The sequence below is a fragment of the Xiphophorus couchianus genome, chromosome 23 (assembly GCF_001444195.1).
Source record: "Xiphophorus couchianus chromosome 23, X_couchianus-1.0, whole genome shotgun sequence".
NCBI lineage: Eukaryota > Metazoa > Chordata > Actinopteri > Cyprinodontiformes > Poeciliidae > Xiphophorus > Xiphophorus couchianus.
In genome coordinates, this window is record NC_040250.1 from 6,699,823 (window position 1) to 6,718,874 (window position 19,052).

Below are 19,052 nucleotides of genomic sequence, written 5' to 3' on the forward strand. Positions count from 1 at the left end.
AATTTGGGTAAATTCTTATGTCACTTCAATAACAGCATTGGAAATTTTCTTCATGCCAATCTTACAACATCCAAGAAGGCAGTTGCTTTAAAACTCGGATTCAGGATTTAGAGCAAAGACAAAAAGTTAATGGATTTTGGCGTTTATTAGCAATTAGCACAGTTAGCACTGCTAGCATTACTGAAAGGGGAGTCTCTTTGGTTCACACAGTAGTCAATTTGACTGCCCATCTCCGACTCTGTCATGGTTGTCTGAACAGCCCAGTTTCAATCCTTCCACCCCTCAAAAATCGGAATGTTTCCACTTCAGTAAGCGGTACTAAATCAGAAATGTAGCTGATAGTTTTTAAAGTATTTGCAGTCTCAACGTTCACATTTTATCAGACTTCTGGTGCATCATCATTCTGCACCAGAAGAAGCCAAATGCAGTAAATCCAGCTGTAAACAATCCCATCACTTCTGGTCCATCTTTGCATCCAAACAGATTTCTCTTCAGAACTTACAGTCAATGTAGAAGGATGTTGCCATTAGTTGTGCTTTCTTTTTATTAGCTTCCTTCGTGTTTTGATTATCTGTCAGCAAGATAAACTTTAAAACTGATCAATGGTACTTCTGAATTGAGCATAAAGACCTGCTGTGTGTGTAGCTGGAGAATAAATTTCCTTCAGTCTGAAATATTCAAAATGCTGACAGCATTCCTAAAAGAAACCAAGGTTGAAAGTTCAAGTTTGCCTTACTTTGTTTAGCCTTCCTGATATAAGTCTGTCCTCAGGCCTGAATGGACTACAGAGATTATTTAATCTCAGTTTCCTCAGACTTTATTTTCAATTTGTCAATATTGAGTCTTCACTCAGCAACAACACCCACACCGAAGAGTGATTTTGTCAGTGCAGTATAGTTGCGCTTGGCTAAACAAATGGAAATATTAGATTTTTCTGTTCCTGATGAGGGTAATTATGCTGAAAATTGTCTGGTTTCAGTGAGCAGCTTTTGTTTTGTTTTTAATTGGTGCATCTTTATTGATTAGCAAGTGTTTTTAATAAATATAACTGCAAAAGGGAAAGTTAGCAGAAAGAAAATATGTTTTCTATTTTAGGTTAAAAATATAGGACATTGTAGAAATAACATGATACTGTGAGATTTTTACTTAATGTTTTAATTTCTTCAAAGTTTCTTCCAGTTTTTCAGGAATTAAAAAAGAGATTAGGAGTTGCATAAAATCACGGTGACCGCTGGTGTTGGTGCTGAATGGATCATTAGTGAAGGCGGATTGCATTTCTGGCCCATATAGTTTAAAAGTTTTACAATAGTGAGGTACCATGTGGTTCTCCCATAAGCACAGGTTTGACTTCAGTCCATTTCTTTTCTGCCTCATTTCACAGAGTTTAGCGATTTCCGTGAGAAGCAGCGTGACTTTTAGCTGACTGCTAGTGAAATTCCCTCTGTCCCTCAGGAAACTTGCAGAGAGGAAGCAGCTGCAGCTCGCTGCCATATTGCTGCTGCTTTCTGGATTTGTGATTTCCTGTGCAGGTGGCCAGTGCGAGTTGAAGTGCCGCCATGGACCTCACTCCGTTTTACTCTCTCCACAGAAAGTCAGGATGAAGACCAGGAGATAACACTGTGACTGTGGATCTATTCAGCTTCAAAAATGAAGATGTAAACATCTGAAACCGATCAGCGTGAGCCGATAGTGGACTGAACTTCCTGAAATGATGGCAGCAACAGAAACCAAAACCGCCGCCGTCTCCGTTGCCAGCAGCGGTTCTGCGGGTCTCTCCTGGGCTCGTGTTTGTAAAGAATGTGGCCAGCAGCACGAGACTCAGGACACTCACCTGTACGAGTATCAGAACGAGGTGGACGATGAGTTGGTTTGTCACATTTGCCTGCAGCCGCTCCTCAGACCCATGGACACTCCGTGTGGACACACTTACTGCTTCCACTGTATCAGCAACTTCCTGAAGGAGCAGGACTTTTGCCCCGTGGATCGGCAGCGTCTGCAGCTGCACCAGTGCCGACCCTCCAGCCTGCTGGTGAGGAACCTGCTGGACAAACTGGTGGTGACCTGTCCCCACTACGCAGAGTGCCAGCAGGAGATGCAGCGCTGCGAGCTGCAGCCTCACCTGCACAACAGGTAGGATTCTGGCTGAGATCCACATGATTCATCACAACATTTTTAGGAGGGGTGCACCGATTTATCGTCTGGTTTCCTTAATCTTGGGAGATTGGTGATCGGCTGGTACTTAAATATGAAGCAGATTTTATCAACCTCAGCAAAGCAATAAAAATCAGCCGCTCTCTTCTTCTGCTCTGCTGTGACAGGTTTGACGGACGAACCGGCCCACCGGGTCATGTTTGCACGTTTTCAGTTAACAAGAGTCATCCCACTGTTGCCAAATCAGCGACTTTCTTGCTATATTTAGCGACATTTCTGACCAAAAAAACTGATATTGGTGAAATTCGGAACCAGCAGGTCAGGCTTTTTAAAGATCGTAACCTGCAGTCGGTGCACCTCTAATATTTAGTCAATTTCAAGAAATATTTAAGATGATATTGTAGTTCGGGAAACCTTTCTGTTTGTTATACGCTACTTAGAAATAGTGTTTAAAATTTTCCAGATTAAGATTAAACAGAATTGCATAAAAAGAAAATAAACTAAAAACAAAAGAAGGACAGTTGTAAAGTATATTTACAGGCTCAAAGGAATGGGTAGAAGAATGAACTTATTTTTACACCCACTCCTCTTACAGTAATTACTAATTGATTACAATTCATGTTATCTTGGTTTCAGCATTCCACCTTAGTATTTTCTGAATATGTATCTATAATAGTGCATTCATATTTGTATGCGATTATGAGCAAGTATCATTTTACCATGTTAAGATTCTTCCTAAATCAACACAGTGCTGTAAAAATTTACATTAAATGGTGACAACAACATCAATAGTGGCAATAATAACAGTAATTATTACCACTTATAGCTTAAATTTCATGCTTAAGCTTCACCCCATGTGCTGATATACATAATATTTTTCTTGCGGTTGTGAATTTTACATTTTTGGATTCACTTTTTTCCATTTTATTTAATAAGCTACAAATTACAGCTGCACATTGTATCAAATTGCAGTCAGAAACCTGATATCACAGAAGGCAGCCTGGCTGCAATTTGTTGTAGATCATCCATTTACTCTCTGTATTTATGCCAACGAATTAATTGGCAAACCGGGTGGTCTTTCTTTCTGCTAAATGTTCTACACTTGATGAATAGCTTTAGTAGCTGAGATGCTAATGTCGCTAAAGGAAAATGTGGTTTAATCTATGTTGTTATTATTCTCATGATTAATGGAGCAAACAGATTAAAAAATGGCACAATTTTGCAGATTTTTCATTTAATCTCTTAAACCTTTTTATAAAGTATTAGAAACGCATAAAACATGCAAATAAATAAATAATTCACTTGCTTTTTAAAATAAAATAATCCCTTTTGCTCTTTTTAAATAAGAAAATAATCATTTTGTTACAGCGTTCCTTTAGTGAAAGCTCAATTTGTAGCAAAGGATTCATCTAAAAAATAAAATATTTCAAACATGTGAAAAGCTGCGGCCTTTCTGCTTGACTTAACATCAGTACAGTGTAGGACTGATCTATTGATGATTTTGTATTTACTGATTAATAATTGGATTGCAAAAGATGCTTAATAGGATTTTTATTTTACAAGTTGTACCAAGACATTTTTCCACTTGACATTTTGCATAAGTGGAAAATGTTTCACTGCCATATTATTTCATTTATAACCAAAGCAAAACAAGCTCCTATGTTTTGTTGAAAAGTTACTTGTAAGTTAGTTTTGTCTCATTTCAAGTGTAATGAGACATTTGCCCTAAAAACTAGGCTGAAAATACTTGGTAATTTTTTGTTTGCAGTGCAGTTGCTACAGATAAAGCTCAAACGCTCTACTTTTTAATCAGAGTCCCATACAAGGTGCAGGTCGGTCTGTTTTGCACAGTGTGGTGCTTATGGCCCTTGTCACACATTACTCAGTTACTTATGAGAGGCAGGCTGCCCTCCTGCTGCCTTTGTGCAAATAACAGGGATACAAAGTTCAGGAGTGAGGGACGAGCAGCAGATCTCTGAGTAAATTAAGCAAAACCACGTTGGAAACCTCTGCTCTGCTCTTCTTAGCACCCCTTGTTGTCCAAACCTGTGTAAGCATCCATTTCTACAGCTCCATGTATTATGACCCAATTAGCGCTGTCTCCTTCTGTTTATTTATAGCCTCATATTCCTGTTACTAAGAATAAAACCTCTTATGTGGTGTCTTTGTGTTTTCCCAGATGTCCTGTTTTTAAGAGGCTACGGGAGGAAGCGGAGAAGAGGAAGCGGCCCTCCTGGAACGAAATAAAAGGACGCAAGGGTGACGGCGAGCCGTCTGGAGACGCGAAACATTCAACAACTCTGTCCCGAAACAACACGCGAGATCAGTCGGAGCCGGGCTTAATTAATCCTGCCTACGAGGAAATCGACGATGGTAGGGAGTCATTTTATCACCTGCTCCTGTTTTCGGTCACAACATGTTTAATATGACCACATCCTCCTCTGACTGTTTACATAAGCTGCGTCTTTGCAACACTGGCAGCTAATTGTGCTTTTAGAGGCTTCTTGGAAAGAAGTAAATTATGTTATAATGTTATTCACTCATTAAAACACACCTGGAGTGTTGCCGTCTTCCTTTCACACATCTTAGAAATCCTTTAATCTCCATGGCAACGCCTGGTTGGCCCTAGCTCCGCCTTCAAGCTGCAGCTCTGCCCCATTCAGCTCCTTCAAACTAGCCAGCAGCAATTAGTAAAGACCTGGTGGAACTGCCTATCAAGTAAGACCATTATAGGAGCTACTTTGATATAAGTTCATTTATTTTTCGGTCATTTTTTAACTTTTGCATACACAAGTCAAATAATAAAGAAAAAAACGCAGGACCAAACTAGTACAGAAATAGATAAACAATATTTAAATTGCTGTCAATGGCAAAAAAACAAAAGTGGACCCCCAAAAAAGAAAAAAAGTGTGGCTTATTATACGTCACTTTGTTACACAGAAGGCATAATCAAAGCAACAACATATTTAATGTTGAATGTTTTCATATCCAAGTCAGTAGGCAAACTCTTAAAAGAAAACAATCAAGCCCTGTTGAATTTGTTTAGCAAATTATTTTTATACATATTTTTCTTATTTTAAAAGGGGAAAACACAGTTTTAACTCCTCACAACAATTATTTTGTGCCTGAATTCCTCTAACTGAAGTACAATTGTTTTTATTCTCAGTAAAACAATTATTAAAAACGTTGTTTTAATAGAGGAGCCATGTTTTTATGAAGGCGGAGTTTCAGAAAGAGCAGGAGTTTCTTAAAGAGACAGAGGCATGTATATAGTTACTTGATTGTGCTGTAAAATGGCCCAATGTGACTGAAAACACATAAAACTTCTCCTTTAAAAGTGGATTAACTGCTGCAGTAGCTGAGGTGGACGGAGCCGCTACGGTTTTCAGTTTTAAATGATTCTCCTGATCGCAGGTGAATCATCAGCCTAGCTGCAGGAACATGTACCAGCTCACAGATGCTTTAACCACACAGTTTCATCATCGGAAAAACCCTTAAAGCAACAGCAGACCTACATCACAGATCAACATCTGCCAACACACCTGAGCTGATTAATGTGCCTCAAATTTCTGTTCGCTCTCAGCCTTGAAGAGCCAAGAAAAAAAAATAAAAGAGCAACACAAAGACGGCAAATCACCTCGCTGACAACAGCTTTAAATTTGCGTTTACTTAATTCACTGACCCAGTTTTCAACCCTGCGCTGAGCTTGAGAAAGCCTCTGGAGTTTACACACAAAGCGACCACACTCCATTAGGTCCAGCGTCAGACGGGACTTGTGGAAAAACGTTGAGGTGGAAAATGTCTCTGCCGACATCACTGGATAATTATTGCTTGGCTTCCAAAGGTTAACACAGTTCTTCCAGGTAAAGATCGCCAGCTTTGAATTTAGAAAAGAATTACAGTGGAGGCCAGATATTTAAACAAACTTGTTTTAAAATAAGCAAAAAAAAAACAAACTAATTCCACTCACTTTCAAATATAAATTTTTAAATATAAAATTTTTTTTTTCCTGTTTAGGTTTTAAGTTAGTTAGGATGATTCAAAATTATTTCTGTTTCCTAAATGCAAGCACTTTTTAAAATAAAACTCTTCAATTTCTGAACTTTCTATATTTTTCTTGAATGTGGTGTTGAGTTTTAAAACTGCTAAAGTCACAAAATTTCTGCAATTTAAAATCATTTTAATAAAATGCCAAAGCAAATGTTGGAATAACTGGTGTTTTCTCCAGCTATATGAAACAGAAAGTAAGTCAGCGCTGCCACACCTGTTTCTGTGCACTGCTGGTCAGGAGGCTGAAAGAAAGCTACAGCTCTGGAAAAAACTAAGAGCCCACTGCGCTGAACCCCATAGAAAACCTCCTGGTTATTCCACCAAATATTGGCTTCTGAACTCTTCCCAAGTTAAAACATTAGTATTGTTGTTTCTAAATGAAAATGAACTTGTTTTCTTTACATTGTTTGAGGTCTGGAAGCTATGAATCCTTTTTGTAAGGACTATTTCTCATTTTCTGCAAATAAATACAAAATTTTTGCTTGGGATTTCAGAGACATGTTGTCAGTAGTTCATAAAATAAAAGAACAATGTTCATTTTACTCAAACATATACCTGTAAAATAAGAGAAACTGTAATAAGTTTTTCTCATGATTATAGAAAATGCTTTAGTTTGAGGTACGGCAAGCTGTTTTAAATATAATCTACGTCTTTGACTTAAACGTCTTTAAATAAAGTGACTTCATGTTAGTTTTAATCAAATTGGAATCTCATACTGAACCATATTTCTAATTTTTATACTTTTTGTTTTCTAAACATTCCAGCCATAAACATGCAGCTTTGCGTTATGAGGTCAGGTGATTGTTTAAGAAGGAAAAGTAAATTTTTAACCGCATTATGCAACCATTTTGGGTTGAAGTCAAACGAAGGCAAATTGGGCTTTTAATGAATTTAGTGCTAGAACCAAAGGTTGGCACACTCCTGTTAAACATTACATAACCGTCAGCTGCTACCTCACCTGCTGTCCTAGTACCATAAATCACTTTGAGGTGTTGGCTGTCTCCCTTAACGTAAAATTAAAAGTTAACCTTTGATCGCCGAGGTTCATTTATTTTCCCACGTAAAACTCAGTCCGACTTCCATTGGAAAATACCAAGAATTTCTTAATAATTGAACCCAAAATATTATTTCCTCTGCCGTTTTCAACCTTAATTATTAGTTTTTCTTTGAAACATCAGCAGGTGACTCAAGTCCAAGTTTGAAATTAGATCTTGTCATCATGTCAGGCTGTAATTTACTATTTATATGAACTTTATCTCCTCATAATCATCTTTTTAAAATGACGTTGGCACTTCGTTGTCTGAACTCCCCCTGCCTCCGTTGCCCAGGTGCTCCACAAACACGCTGGATACCAGCTGCACCAAAACACCCATCCTGATCCTATCTGACCAAAGAATGTTCCCAGACTTCTCCTGCTTCTGGAAGCAGGACATTTTATTTTGAAAGCCATCCATGCACTGTAAAAACACAAAATCCTACCAAGTATTTTTGGTTTAGCTTCTAGTGCAAATATCTTGGAACACTTAAAATAAGACAAAACTAATTACAAGTAAATGTTGAGCGAGCCATAGGAGCGTGTTTTGTGTAAATAATTCCTTGACAAAAAATTACTAGTTTCATTGGTAGATTGTTTCACTTTTAAAAGAGAAAACATTTTTTGTTACAAGTGAAATAATCAGCCAGTGAATTAGTAGATTTTCATAAATATTAAGAAATTAACCTAAAATAAGCTCCTATTTGTTGCTGAACATTGACTTGTAATTAGTTTTGTCTTATTTCAAGTGTATTAAGATATTTGCAATTGAAAGTAAACCAAAAATACTTGGTAGGATTTTGTGTTTTTTTGCAGTGTGTAAATACATTTCTGTTCCTAAATGTTAAATAAAACCTATAACTTTAAGAAGTGATTAGTACAAAGGATGTATACAGTTTTACAGTGGCCTTAATTTTATCTGAATGTAATAATAGTATTTAAATGGCTGGACTCAGTAAATATAATGTAAAAACATTAATTAAACAAGCAAACGTTAACATTGAAATGAGTTTCTAAGATATTGAGTCATCACCTTGGATAGTAAAATCACAAATGCAGTGAAAAATGTTTGAAAACTGTTATTTGTATATTGGCCATTTGTTTATGATTTCTGCCTCAGAGATGATGAACCCAGCTTTGTTTCTTCCTCTGCGGTTCTGCAGACAACACGCCGCTGCGGTCCAGTCTGGTGGCCGAGGCCAACGTGGTGGAGCTGTTCAGAGACGAACCCGAGGAGGAGCTGGGCCTGCGCATCGTGGGAGGAAAAGACACTCCCCTGGGAAACATCGTGATCCAGGAGATTATCCGGGACTCGGTAGCCTCGCGTGACGGCAGACTGGCTCCAGGGGACCACATCCTGGAGGTGGGCCAAGCACTTTGCATGATGTCGTGTCTTTTTATAGTTCATTTAGACGGGTCAGACTCCGGTACTCTGGGACCGGAGTCCTGAACCTTCAGATGGGTTCTTGGTCCAACACCTTTAGTTTATTCTGGATGATTAAAGTCTCCAGTCTCAACATTTTTTGAAATTATTGATTAAACTTAAATGCAGACGTGGATAGAGTACCGAAAAGCTGTACTCAAGTAAGAGTAGTGATACTTCAACAGATTTTTAATCAAGTAAAAGTAAAAAGTAGTCATCTAAGAAATGACTAAAGTAAAAAAAGTATTTGGTAAAGAGTCTACTCTAAATATTAATCATTTAATATTTAAAAATTACATCATCAGACGGACCAAAGAATAAAAAATTATGTGGACATTTTGGTATTTTAAAGAGCAAAATGATTCCTACAAATAACATGATTACAACATAACAAAAGTAAGCAAAAGAAACATCTTTCTAAATCAGTTTCTTTCAATATAAAACTCATAAAGCTTTAATAAAACTGCGGGTCTGTGTCTGGTGAATTTTTGGTTAAAACAGGTTTGTTTTTTCATTCAGTGGGTAGAAAATCCAGAAATTTTACTCAAGTAAGAGTAGAAATACTTCATAATAAAATTATTCAAGTAAAAGTAAAAAGTACAGAGCAGTAGAAATACTGCTAAAAGTAAAGTTTTTCCAAAAGGTTGCTCAACTAAATGTAACTAGTTTCCACCCAACTTTGATTAAATCTCAATTCTTATTGTTTTGGTGACTTTTGGCAATTTTTGCCTGCTGCACTAATAGCAAACCTTTTATTAGCTAAAAGATTATATTGTAGAAAATATGAAGTTATTATTGTAACTTATTGAAACAAACATCTCCAGATAAAATGCATTAAATTAGTTCTTTATTTATTTTGAACGGGTCAAATGTCAGGGAAAAAAATAACAAAAAATATTCATCATAGCTAAACAAAAACAAAACTTCCATATCCAGTTTGAAAAGGACAAAGTTTATTAAATCCTAACCCAAATTCTCTCATCCAAATATGTTCCACATTATACATATTTACACATCTAGTGAAAATGATGAAATAAAAGGAAATCTAAAACAACTGTAAATGTTTTAAGGGCTCAAACTGAACATTTCATTATGTTTAAGCCATTTATATAAGGAATTATTATTCTGGACTTGACTGGAAGTTTATCTTTTGCAGGAAGCAACATTAAGTAGATTATCATCTCGTTTGGTGACGGGTTTGCTCCTGCCTTATGTGGTTTTTCAGCGTTTTAATTGAAATGTATCCAATGGGGCGGAGGAAGGTCATGAGCGTTTCCTTTACATCCACAGTTTTAGTTTGGCTTCAGGCAAAGCATGAGAACGAAGGTGGAGCCAAAACACAGCTGGAGCAAACCTGACAGAGAAAACATGACAAGTCACTTACTGTTCACTTACTAGGCCTGTCACAATAACCAATAAATTAATACATTTTATGATAAATTGAAACTCAAGCTCAGTAATTTCAGTTTGCATAATTTATTGTTTTTTTCTCTCGTTATATCAAAAACTGGATGATTAAAGTCTCCAGTCTCAACTAGCCCTTTTTTAAATGACAAGTTTGTTTAAAGAGACTTCATAATTCACTTTGTGTTTTTGTTTATTTATTTTGGATATTTAAAACACAGCTCCAGTTAGACTTTCAGAAGTATTTAAAGTTTATTGATCTTTGAGAATGTGTTCTTACATTATCAAGCCATTACCATTATAACACCTGAAAATGGCCTTACAAAAACCCCAATATTATCATTTATCGCAATAATGTCTTTATCGTCCAGCGAAACTTGTTTTTGTGACGGGCCTACCTCTTACTTCAGAAAAAAATCTGATCTGAATTTCTCTGAGTATGAAAGTTTACAAAACTTTTCTAAAATCGTAAGTTTTCAAGGCTGTCTAAACTCCTTTTATCCGTTTACAGGCTGGTCATGGTCCATTCACTCCTTACAATAGAGCCATCATGGGAAGAATAAACTTCTGATTTATTTAACACCAACTTAAATAAATAAAGAAAATACATGAAAATGCTCCTGCAGTTCGGTGGATAACTTGCAGAAAACGTGCACTAAAAGTGAAAGTAAGAACCCAGATAGTTTCCAGAGAAAAGCGTAAACTGAAGAGATCCCGGGTTGTGATCTCTCTGCAGCAGAAGGAAGGACGGTGTTGCTACATGTTCGGAAACGCTGTAATCCGTTGAGCTTTCTTTGCTTACATGATCCGTGTATTTAGCAGGGAAGAGACTGATCTAACATGACTGCATTTAAGGAGAAAAGGGGGGTTAATAGATGATCTCCAAGATAAAAGATTCCTTACTTTGGGTAGTGATTAATTCCTAAATAAATATTCCAATGTGTCTGATCGCTGTGTGGGAAACGCTGCATAGCGTGACACCGCTCATCCCAGCCTGGTTTTCAATGAACAACTTCAAACTGTACTCTCAGGATAATGCAAACACTGTTTTCTTTTTAAGTGATGCAATGGGGGACAGTAGATATTCAAGATTAACGAGTTTTATCGCCGTGGTAACAGGGCGTGTTTACACCAGACACAAACGCGTCATGTCAGAGAGAGCAGCCTCACCTGCCTGGTGCAAACTGCTGGTTTGATTTCCAAAGAAAAGTAATGCGTTGTTTATTTTTGTCTACTGGACATGTTTGTTTTTATAACAAGACATGTCAAGTTTTTGTTTTATTTGTTTTTGTTGTTGTTGGTCTAGATTTATATAAAGGAAAATAATTTGAAGTTTTAACCAGAAATGTTAATTATTCCTGATTTCTACCTTTATTTACATACAGTTGAGGTGAAGTTTGTGTGTATATCGCATTTCAGCAACAACGCAGTTCAGTTATTTACATGACACAGTAAATATGAAACCATCAACAAACTCTACATTTTATCAGAATCATCAATAACAATTCAATTGCAACTTTGTGATTCATAAAAAATATATTTCCAATTAACTCAAACTTAAATATTTTAAATATATTAAATGTTATAATATTTTAAATATCCAAAATAAATAAACAAAACGGAAACAACAAAGAAAATGAATTATGAAGCCTTTGTAAAAGTTCAGACTGAAAACTTTTGCTATTCAGTTTGTGGTAAAAATTGTTCAAATGGAAATTATTGAGTTTGTTTTACTTCATTGTGATTAATTGATTTATTGTGACGGGCCTACCTTTACCTGTAGATGTCTTATATTTAAGTTTTCAGTGGGAATAAAGTTTTAAGCTCTTTATTCAGTGGGATCACAGTTTTGGGTCGTGTCGTTTCATCCTGGTGTCCTGTTTCCAGGTGAATGACGTCAACTTGGCTTCGGTTCCCCACACTCGGGCCATTACGGTTCTGCAGCGCTCCCCGCTCCTCCGGCTCACCGTCATGCAGGAGAAAGGCTTCAAAATAAGAGACCAGCGCTCAGATCAACACCCGTCCACCGCCGCCTCCCAACCCCCTCATGGTTCCCACGGCAACAGTCCACCCGACCTGAACAACCCCGGGAAGGTCCTCCACGTCATGCTAACGAAGACGCACCGCACCGAGCCGCTCGGCATCAAACTCATCCGGAAGTCCGACGAGAGCGGCGTTTTCATCCTGGACCTTCTGCCCGGCGGCTTGGCAGCCAAAGACGGAAAACTGAGGAACAACGATAAAGTTCTAGCCATAAACGGACACGACCTGATGCACGGCACACCGGAGAGCGCCGCCATGATCATACAGGTTGGAAATCAGCTGCTTTTTTTCTGACTCGACTGCATGTTTGGACCTGCAGCCTCTGTGTCGTGACTGGAGGTTTTATGGGTTTGGACTGTTATTAACTGAGCTTCTCAGGCACCGCAGACGGAAACCAGCTGAAGTCTGATGCAGCTTTTATTTATGTTTATTTGAAAATTGTCCTTAAACTAATAAGCTAAACCTTCCTTCCTTTTTTCCTTCTTCCTTCCTTCTTTCCTCCTCTTTGCTTTTCGCTGCAAAGAGCTTCTTTCTTCCTTCCTTCCCTCTCTTAGCCCTGTCCTTGTGTCCTTCCTTCCTTCTTTCTTTACATTTTTCCCTCCTTGCTTCCATCCTTCATACTCTTTTCTCTTTCCTTCCTTTTTTGCATCCTTTCTCCCTTTGCTTTATCCCTCCATTCCTGCCTTTCTTCATTCCTTACTTTTCTTCCTGCCTTCATTCATTTGCATCTTTTCTTCCGTCCTTCCTTCTTTTCTTCCTTTTTGCATACCGCCTTTTTCTCATTCCTTTTTTGGCATCCTTCCTTTTTTCTTTTTTAAATGATTCCTTTTTACCTTTTAGAATCCTTCCTTTCCTTTGTTTACATTCTTCTTTCCTTTTGCATCTTTCTTTCCTCTCCTCATTCTTTTGTCCTACCCTTCTTTTTATTGTTGTGCCTTGTCTTTCTTCCTTGCATCCTTCCATCCAGTCTGAATTTTACTTACCATAAATTCAAGAAGTTGAATTATTATTTAAAAAAAATAATGTAAAGTTCTGCGAACTATGAATTTCAGTCAGAATTAATAGGAAATTATACCACAAGAACTTGTCGGAATCATATAAATATGTATAGTGGCCACACACTCTTGGTGCTTTCACTTTCATTTTAGATGAATATGACAAGGAAATTAGTAACATTAAAATGGAGATGAACCTGAGTTATAATAATAGATGCACAGGTTTCAAGAAAATCAATTACAGAGACCAGAATTATAAGTCAAAGCTAAAAAAACAACTCCAGGCAACAAAACTGCAAAGGAAACATTATTAGAAAAAAACAAATGGTATATTTTGGTGTCTGATATTGCCACTTCTACATACAGAGTTTTCTGCCAAGGTCTGATCAATATTAGGAATATTTATAACAATATGTTTATCAGCCACTTACTGATGTGTCAGACTATTGGTTTGCATGAAAACAAATGTTTTTATTTTGTTCTCTGTGTTTTTAGAACAGTGAAAAGTGTGTGAACTTTGCTGTTCTGCGGCCGGCGGAGAACCCAGAGGAAGCAGGAAGCAGCAGAGAGGGACAACACAGCAGAGGAGTGAAAAGGGCCCCGGAGCCGCAGTACTTCAGGCGGCAGACCACCTACCTGAAGGTTGGACAAAACAACATTTATGGTTTTTAGTTTCTACTCCTTTTGTTTGGCTGTGAAAACACAGCAGGTTCTGGTGTCACAAATGACAAGACAAGAGCATTTTTATCAAAAAACATGTTTATCTGCAAGTTGGGTAGTAAGTACTTACATTTTACTTGAGTGGTATCTCTGTATATGTTGAGCATTTAAGTTGTAAACAGGAAAAACAGTACTGGTGGATAATTGTGAAGAAAAAACAGCAGGAAGAAGGAAGATGAACTCAGACAAGTGTGATGGGATTCCTTTGCTTCGGCTGATAAAACGTTCAGAAACGTATTTGGTTTGCAGCGAAACGTTCGCTGAGGTTCACATACTGAGGAAACCAGCAGACGGCAAATCTGAACACCTTCACATTATCTTTCAGCTAGAAAATAAAAGTGATGTGGCAAAATATTCATCATTACTCAAGTAAATGTAACTAGTTACTACCAGGCTCTCTGGATTTTCTGCCCACAGAATGAAAATCAGACATTTTAACCAAAATTCACCAGATACACACCTGCAGTTTTTGTTTAAGTTTCATATGTTTTTTTTAAATTATTTGAAAGAAACTGGATTGGAAACATTTTCTTTTATTTTTTTTGCTTTTATGAAATATTGTCATTTTCATCCTTAAAAGTTTTTATATTTTGGTCCGTCTGATTTATGAGATATATGAAATATTAAATGATTAATTTGATCAGTTATTCTGTACTTGAGTAGACGTTTTACCAAATACTTTCTTACTCTTCTTTGAGTAATTATTTAGACTTTTTACTTTGACTTGAGTAAAATTATGTTGAAGTAGTGCTACTCTTATTTGAGTATAATTTTTGGGTACTCTACCTATCTCTGGGTTTAAGATTAATCAATAATTTCAAAAATGCCTCCAACTGGATCCCAAGAATCAAACTACAAGCGTTGGACCAAGAACTCATCAGAAAGTTTTATATTGAAAGAAACTGATTTGGAAACATTTTCTTTTGCCTGATTTTGTTGTATATATATATATTTTTATTTATTTGAATTATTGTAGTTTTGGTCGTTGAAATACCAAAATTTCCACTTAACTTAATATCTTGGCCCATCTGATTGTGTAATTTCTAAATACTAAATGATTAATTGATCACTGAGTACTTTTACCAAACACTTTTTTACTCTTGAGTAATTTATTGGCTTCCTTTGACTTTTACTTGAGTATAAATATGTTGAATTAGTGCTGCTCTAACTTGTGTGCAGTTTTTGGGGACTCTGCCTCCTCTGTTGGACGGTAAAGGGAAAAGCGATCCCCCTCCAGTCAGGGGTGAGAAGTTTTCACCTGCGTTGGAGATGAAAGCTCTGGGCCTCCCTCTGTCCTGATCAAAAGAGTCCGGGTGCTGCTCTCTGCCGCCGAGGGGCCACTGTCTTCTTCTTGTTGTTGTTGTTTTTTTGGTTGTTTCTCTGGTAGGTGAGAGGATCAAAGCTGGTAACAGTTAGCTTTCGCCTGCGGAGTCGAATCTTTTCGTCTTGCTTGGGGGGGATGGGTTCCCTGCTGTGGGAAGGAAGAACCCCCGCCTCCCCCAAGCTTCCCTTCTGGCAGTTTACAGACTCAGTGGAGCAGCGAGAAGGCTGCTTGAAGTTGTCATTTTCCACACATCTTTTCCACTACGAGCGCCGAGTGTTGATCCTCACACTTGTACCCTTTTACCTCTCAGCTCTGTCTCAAATGTTTCACATTTGTTTCTACAAGTGGTCCTCTAAACGGGATTCGCTGCGTCAAAAGATCCTGCTGAATTATTGTAATTTATGAATTACAATAATTGGCTCGAAATCCTGAATATTTTTGTGTTTTCTTGGTTTGTAATTGTTTTATAGGATCCACCGGGCGGTTTTACCTGTCAGGAGAAGACGGTGAGCCTGAAGAAGGAACCTCGAACGTCTCTGGGCATCACCATAGCCGGGGGGAGGGACTGCCGCAGCAGGCTGCCTGTTTACATCACGAGTGTTCAGCCAGTTGGCTGTCTGCACAGAGATGGCACCATCAAAAGAGGTACAAGACCACATCTTGTCCCGGGATTCTTACGGTTTCACTTAATGACACTTAAAAAAATAGCCAGAAAACTTGCTTTGAGGTACTGAGTGGGCACTTTTAGATACTCAGACGGAAACAAGCTGATATAAAATTGCTGTTAAAGGGGATCTATTAATCAAAAATGACTCTTTACATGTTTTATGTACTTCCATGTGAGTCTCAACTACTTCTAAAAAGAGCTCAATAGCGTAAAAAAAAGTGCACACAGCCTTTTTTCTGTCTGGAAAATGAGCTGATTGTAAATCCTCCGATAGTTGAGTCACATTCAAGGGGCACTGCGCCGTTACCTAGCAACACCAGCGGAATTCCGCCCGTCACCTAGCAACCCCAGAGGAGCTCCAGCACGTTTGGTCTACTAGTTTTACCGCTTCTGGAAAAGACAAGTTTTTTTTTTTTTTTTGTTGACTTGCCATCCAGAAACCACTTGCTACATTCTTGCTGGTTGTGCAGGAGGCTCCACTTCTGCTTTTCAAAGATGTACGGTTGTATAATTGCACATCTGCTTGCAGCCGTCTTCAAGTGTGAGAATAAACATTGAGTTGGGGGTGGGGTGTCCAGCAGCAGCTTATTTGGATCACAAGAGGCTCAAAATATAAAGAAAATCTCATCCTCTAAGAATAATTTTATGTGAAAAATGTAATTAATATGTTTTGTGTAGACCATAAACCTATCCTAACCTGCTCAGGGTTAGGCACCAAAGTGCAAGGAGACGCAGTTGGTATGTTTGGAGTAATATTCAGACTTTTATCTTTATTTTCTGTGAGTATTTTCCACAGTTGTGTTTATGAGACCAAAGAAGTTCCACTCCATTTGTAATTATTGTTTGCATATTACACAGTATCATCTGAATCATGACTCATTCCCTCATAATGTCACCTCACGACATTTCTCTCTGACTGGAGCCCTGCTGCTTTGTTTTAACTCTGAGGTCATCATTTCTGACTTTACCAGAGGAAAAACAACCAGCAACTTAAAGAGCTTTGATTCTAACTACATCAGACATGATACATTTTACCAGAAGTTACTGTGATAAACAACAATATTGTTGTTTGGAAACCATTTTCAAGTAATCTAATAATGCAAGGATACCCTCGAAAAGATCAGTAACTTTTAATTTCTAATCAACAGCTAAATCTGAAACTGGGAGACATTTTAAACATCTAAAATAATTAAACTATGGAGGGTTTGGAGTGACAAAAGTAAATGCATAAATATAAAAACTTCCTCTGATTTCTGTCAGAAGTCTTTGTAGTTTCCTCTGATTCCTGGCTTTAACGGCGTCGACCTCTCACTCCGGTTTTCCTTCTGATGAGTGAAGTGTTAGCAATGTTTCGCTAGCAGTTTTCCTTTCCAGTTGTTTGGCCATCAAAACACCAGTTTAGAGACTGGATGCTGGCTCTGGACTGGTCCTTGAACTGCTTTTGTGTAAAATTGACAATAGGTTGTATAGGAAAAGGGCTATTCCGTCTTTTCATCCTGCCTCCATTCAGAGGAGACACAATGTGTGGCTCCAGGGCCGTAAACGGAGAGGATGTGAGCGAAGAGGCGCTGATTCATCAAATCAATCGACTCGAACTTTGGGAAAATGAAAATCAACATTTATTTTGACCTAATAAACCTTAACTTCACCAGGTAATGGTTTGTATTAGGGCTGAAACTGTTGATTATTGTAGTAATTGATTATTAAGATGATTAATTGCATAAGAAAAATTAAACATTTTGCAGATTTTTTATTTAATCCCCTTTTTATACAATATTAGAAACGCATTAAAAGATGCAAATAAACAAATCAATTGCATTTTTAATAAGAAAATAAACTTTTTATTGCCAAAAATGTATTAAAACTATTCCACTTGATTGGGTAAATCATATTTACAAAGGTTTTATATTTTAAATTTATATGCATTTTGCACAGTTTTGGCTTAATTACTGCTCTGAATGTTTTTCCAGGTAATGGCCTTTGAGTCTGTATACTCCAGTTAATGATTAATCAATTATTGTACATTTAGCAGTGAGTACATGAGATTGATTGACAGCGCTAAGCCCCTCCTTCTGGCTCCAGTTGGTTGTTTTGGTTGCATTTCTTCAAACTGCACCAGTAGCTCAGGAAGGAGGGAGAAGAGATTGGTAATTTCACAGATTATCTGTCTCATAAACTGTCACAAGATAGTGGCAGTTTTAACAAATATGTAGAAAAAATATATTTTTTATTAAACTTACACACTGCTGCTTTAATGATTCCTGAAGATATTTGTGGGCGGATTACACAGTTGGATTATTCAGACGAACAATCACTTCTTGTAATTAAGAGAAAATGTGTTGCGTTTTGTATTTATGAGCTTCCTGCTCATAAAATGTTAAACGTCCTCAGGCGACGTTCTGCTGAGCATCAACGGCGTTGATCTGACGCAGCTGACCTACAATGAGGCCGTGTCCGTTCTGAAGGCCCAGACGGCTCAGGCCCAGGTGGTGCTGCGCGTCATCCAGACGCTCTCCGACAGCGCCGAGGAGGATGCGGAGACCGGCAGCAGAGACGACTTTGACAACATGGACGACCAGCGAGACGAGATCCGGACCTGGACGCCGCTGTGGACTCACTGGCTGGGGTTGCCGAGGTAAATCCCAACCACTAAACCCAGGAACTCTACAAAAACACAAAATATTAACAAGTTCTTTTGGTCCAGTTTCTAGGACACATGTATTACTAGACTGAAATTAGAGAAAACTAACTTAGAAGTAACTTTCAGCAAGATATAGGAGCTTAATAATGTCCTTAATATTGATAAAGAATTCTAGTTCCACTGTCAGATTATTTCCCTTGTAACCTGGTAAAAAGAATGTCGATTCGCTAATGCTAATGCTAAAGATAAAGCTAAAGCTAGTTAGCGCTTGAGGTTATTGCTAACTAGCTGCCAATAAGCATCCATCATGGATAACTTACAATTTTATCGGCAGTTAGCTGAACCTATACATTTCTGTAATGATACAAGTCTTAAATTTCATTCATAGTGGTCTTAAAAAGTCTTAAATTTGAGTTGGTGAAACCTGCAGAAATCCAGAGTCACAGTGGAGGAGCTACAGAGTTGCAGTGTTGATCACAATGGATGCTCTCCTGTTTGTTCAATATTTTTATATACATACATACACTGCCTGGCCAAAAAAAAAAGTCGCCACCTGGATTTAACTAAGCAAATAGGTACAAGCCTCCTATTGGATAAGTAC

The 19,052-nt window shown here is 37.7% G+C and overlaps 1 protein-coding gene and 1 long non-coding RNA gene across 3 annotated transcripts in view; one reads left to right on the forward strand and one right to left on the reverse strand.

Moving 5' to 3' along the window:
• The window catches only part of lnx2b (ligand of numb-protein X 2b), a 28,111-nt gene that overhangs the window by 5,409 nt on the left and 3,650 nt on the right, over positions 1 to 19,052 (forward strand). For both annotated transcript variants that reach the window (XM_028009184.1, XM_028009185.1), the window contains exons 2-8: positions 1,589 to 2,130; positions 4,331 to 4,524; positions 8,398 to 8,597; positions 11,949 to 12,371; positions 13,595 to 13,741; positions 15,614 to 15,788; positions 18,202 to 18,445. In XM_028009184.1, the coding sequence (XP_027864985.1) occupies positions 1,709 to 2,130; positions 4,331 to 4,524; positions 8,398 to 8,597; positions 11,949 to 12,371; positions 13,595 to 13,741; positions 15,614 to 15,788; positions 18,202 to 18,445 (1,805 nt within the window). In that variant the 5' untranslated portion in view covers positions 1,589 to 1,708. The remainder of the gene's footprint in view (positions 1 to 1,588; positions 2,131 to 4,330; positions 4,525 to 8,397; positions 8,598 to 11,948; positions 12,372 to 13,594; positions 13,742 to 15,613; positions 15,789 to 18,201; positions 18,446 to 19,052) is intronic.
• LOC114139315 (uncharacterized) lies at positions 9,483 to 11,608 on the reverse strand. The gene is made up of 2 exons (XR_003594423.1): positions 10,965 to 11,608; positions 9,483 to 10,011 (listed from the first exon to the last, which is right to left on the reverse strand). It is a non-coding gene; the product is annotated as an uncharacterized LOC114139315 (long non-coding RNA).